The sequence below is a fragment of the Belonocnema kinseyi genome, chromosome 10 (genome assembly GCF_010883055.1).
Source record: "Belonocnema kinseyi isolate 2016_QV_RU_SX_M_011 chromosome 10, B_treatae_v1, whole genome shotgun sequence".
Lineage (NCBI taxonomy): Eukaryota > Metazoa > Arthropoda > Insecta > Hymenoptera > Cynipidae > Belonocnema > Belonocnema kinseyi.
The window spans coordinates 3,983,924-3,986,822 of NC_046666.1; the positions used below are offsets into that span (position 1 = coordinate 3,983,924).

A 2,899-nucleotide genomic window follows, 5' to 3' on the forward strand; every position below is an offset into this window, starting at 1 on the left:
CTATGTACCTTGTAACGTTTTTCAAACTCGAAATATAAATTTATATAGATATATAAATATTAATTTTAAATTTTATTTTTGCGAACGCTTTTTGTATTTTTTCAAATAGTGTGAACATTAAAAAAACATGCGTTATCTAGAAATAATTTATTTAAAATTATTGCTATTTTTAAATAAAAAAATAAGCTTCGAAATTTTTAAATATTAAAAATAATTTTTGAAACTAATATCTTATTGTTGTATTTGTAATAAATAAAATATATTTATAAAAAATTCTAATTGTTAAAATTCTGGAATTTTACAATTTGGATATTTTATAAACCGGGAATTTTATTATTCGAGAATTTTCCAATACAAAAAGCGTTAGCAAAAATTGAATTCTAAATTTATATATATATATATTAATTTAGAATTTTATTTTTGCGAACGCTTTTTGTATTTTTTCAAATACTGTGAACATTAAAAAAACATACGTTATCTAGAAATAATTTATTTAAAATTATTGCTATTTTTAAATAAAAAAATAAGCTTCGAAATTTTAAAATGTTAAAAATAATTTTTGAAACTAATATCTTATTGTTGTATTTGTAATAAATAAAATATATTTATAAAAAATTCTAATTGTTAAAATTCTGGAATTTTACAATTTGGATATTTTATAAACCGGGAATTTTATTATTCGAGAATTTTCCAATACAAAAAGCGTTAGCAAAAATTGAATTCTAAATTTATATATATATATTAATTTAGAATTTTATTTTTGGGAACGCTTTTTGTATTTTTTCAAATACTGTGAACATTAAAAAAACATAAGTTACCTAGAAATATTTTATTTAAAATTATTGCTATTTTAAATTCAAGAAATAAGCTTTGAAATTTGAAATGTTAAAAATAATGTCTTATTGTTGTATTTGTAATCAATAAAATATATTTATAAAAAATTCTAATTGTTAAAATTCGGGAATTTTCCAATTCGGATATTTTATAAATCGGCAATTTTATGCCTGGAATTTTATTCTTCGGGAATTTTCCAATTCGGTAATATTATAAACTGTCGTTAATTTTATTATTCAGGAATATTCCAATTCGGGAATTTTATTATTCGGGAATTTTTCAATTCGGTATTTTTATTATTCGCGAATTTTCTAATTGGGGATTTTTCAGTCGTCCCCAAAAATCTTCGGTTTTAAACACTTCTAATTTTTTTTTAAATCTAACACTGCATTTTAAAATTCTTTAAATTAAAATATATGCTTAAAAATTAAAAATATTTAAAGTCAAAGATTTTTTAATTAAGCATTCTAAACTAAATGATATAATAATTTATAAAAATCACAATTTAAGAAATTATTTTAAAAAAGAGTTGAAATCAAAATTGGACAAAAATTTTGCAAAATCCCCGGTCATTTTAATAGATTTGAAGGAATAGGGGAGGAATTCGTGAAATTGAAAGCAAAAAGCAGTGAATTTTCAAAACAAAATATTTATTATTTCACAAACAAATGAAACAGAGTTCGAGTAAAATAAATTCTACTTTTGGCATAAAAAAAAGAGGAAACTAAATACAAAATTTTGTTATCAGATCCATGTTTAATATTATTTACATCAATCAGAAAATACACATGTACATATTCATACGAGTCAAAGTTGAAGCAAAAATCAAATTTCATTCCAAGCCTCAAATTTTAAATTATCAGCTTAAAATAGAAAATGTATATTAATTATGAAAAATAAATAAAGCCTTATTTGTTACACAAAAATAAAAAAATTACTTGTAAAAAGTAAAAAAAAAATTGTAAAATTGAGAAAAAAAATCTTCAAATTTGTGCAAAGCTCTCACAAGTTATGTCAAGTCATTCACAGGTATGTATTTAAGGTTTATTTTTAACCAGAGTATGATCTTTTTATATAACGAACATTCCATTTTTCTTAAAATTCCCAAATCTCGTGACTTTCTTTCAAAATTAGTTGTAGAGTATGAAAAGTCGATTCATGTGATAATCTGGAAATGTTATCTCTCGTTATTCTTAGATAATTTCAATAAATGAGAGATAAATTAAATACGGAACTCCCTAATTTATTATCAAACCCAAATAAAAAGTTACTTGCCTTGAATTAGCGCAGATTTGAATCGGAATTAAATGACACAAGCGGACTATTCCTTTTAATTTTAAAAAGAGACTACTACTGGCTGAGGCTGGCAATTTCACACATTTCGGAAATTCATCCAGATTTGTATTTTATCCAAAAATATCGGATTCAATCGTCATCATCGTCATCATCGGAAGGAACGAAGAGATCGTTTTCTTCCAGGAAATTGGCAATGTTTTTGCTAATTCCAGCACCGATAAATAAACCGCAAGCAATTCCGCAAATAATTCCAAGAAATCCAAAACGTGGTCTTTTTGGTTCCGGCAGAATTGCACCCGATGGAGTCGATGTCGCTTGTTTTATTTGTATGTGACTTTGTGGATTATTCACTCGCTGTAGAAGATGAGCCTTTTGCACGAATTTTAGACCCAAGGATGTCATTGTAACAGATTTTTGTGAATTTGTTACTATTACCCTATTACCAATTTATTAGAAGAACTGCCACGATACGAGATTCAGGAACAAAGAGCCATTTTTAGTACTTTCAAATTTGATTGAATCAAAGCTGGCTACATCGATGCACGTTTGGCGCAACCACTGACACATCGTCACATCTATGTAAATCTCCTATAACTATTTGCTACCTGCGGCCTGCGCATACCTCTGCATAAGCAGAGATATTATACTGTGACGTAGGGCTAAAGCTTACTTAGTGAATGCATACGCCATCTAGCGGCTTTAAGCATACATGCTCAAGTCAAATAGGGACTTACGTTACCGGTAATATTTAAAAATTCTAAAAGCGCTA

General features: G+C 25.9%; 1 protein-coding gene across 1 annotated transcript; it reads right to left on the bottom strand.

The window, feature by feature from the left end:
* Positions 1-2,114: 2,114 nt before the first annotated feature.
* Positions 2,115-2,746, bottom strand: LOC117181650 (essential MCU regulator, mitochondrial). Its single transcript, XM_033374546.1, has one exon. The coding sequence runs from the start codon at positions 2,530-2,532 to the stop codon at positions 2,260-2,262; it is 273 nt and encodes a 90-aa protein (XP_033230437.1). The 5' UTR covers positions 2,533-2,746; the 3' UTR covers positions 2,115-2,259.
* Between the last annotated feature and the right edge of the window lie 153 nt (positions 2,747-2,899).

Coding starts and splice junctions, on each gene's coding strand:
- LOC117181650 (XM_033374546.1), bottom strand. CDS start 2,532: ATGACATCCTTGGGTCTAAAATTCGTGCAAAAGGCTCATCTTCTACAG.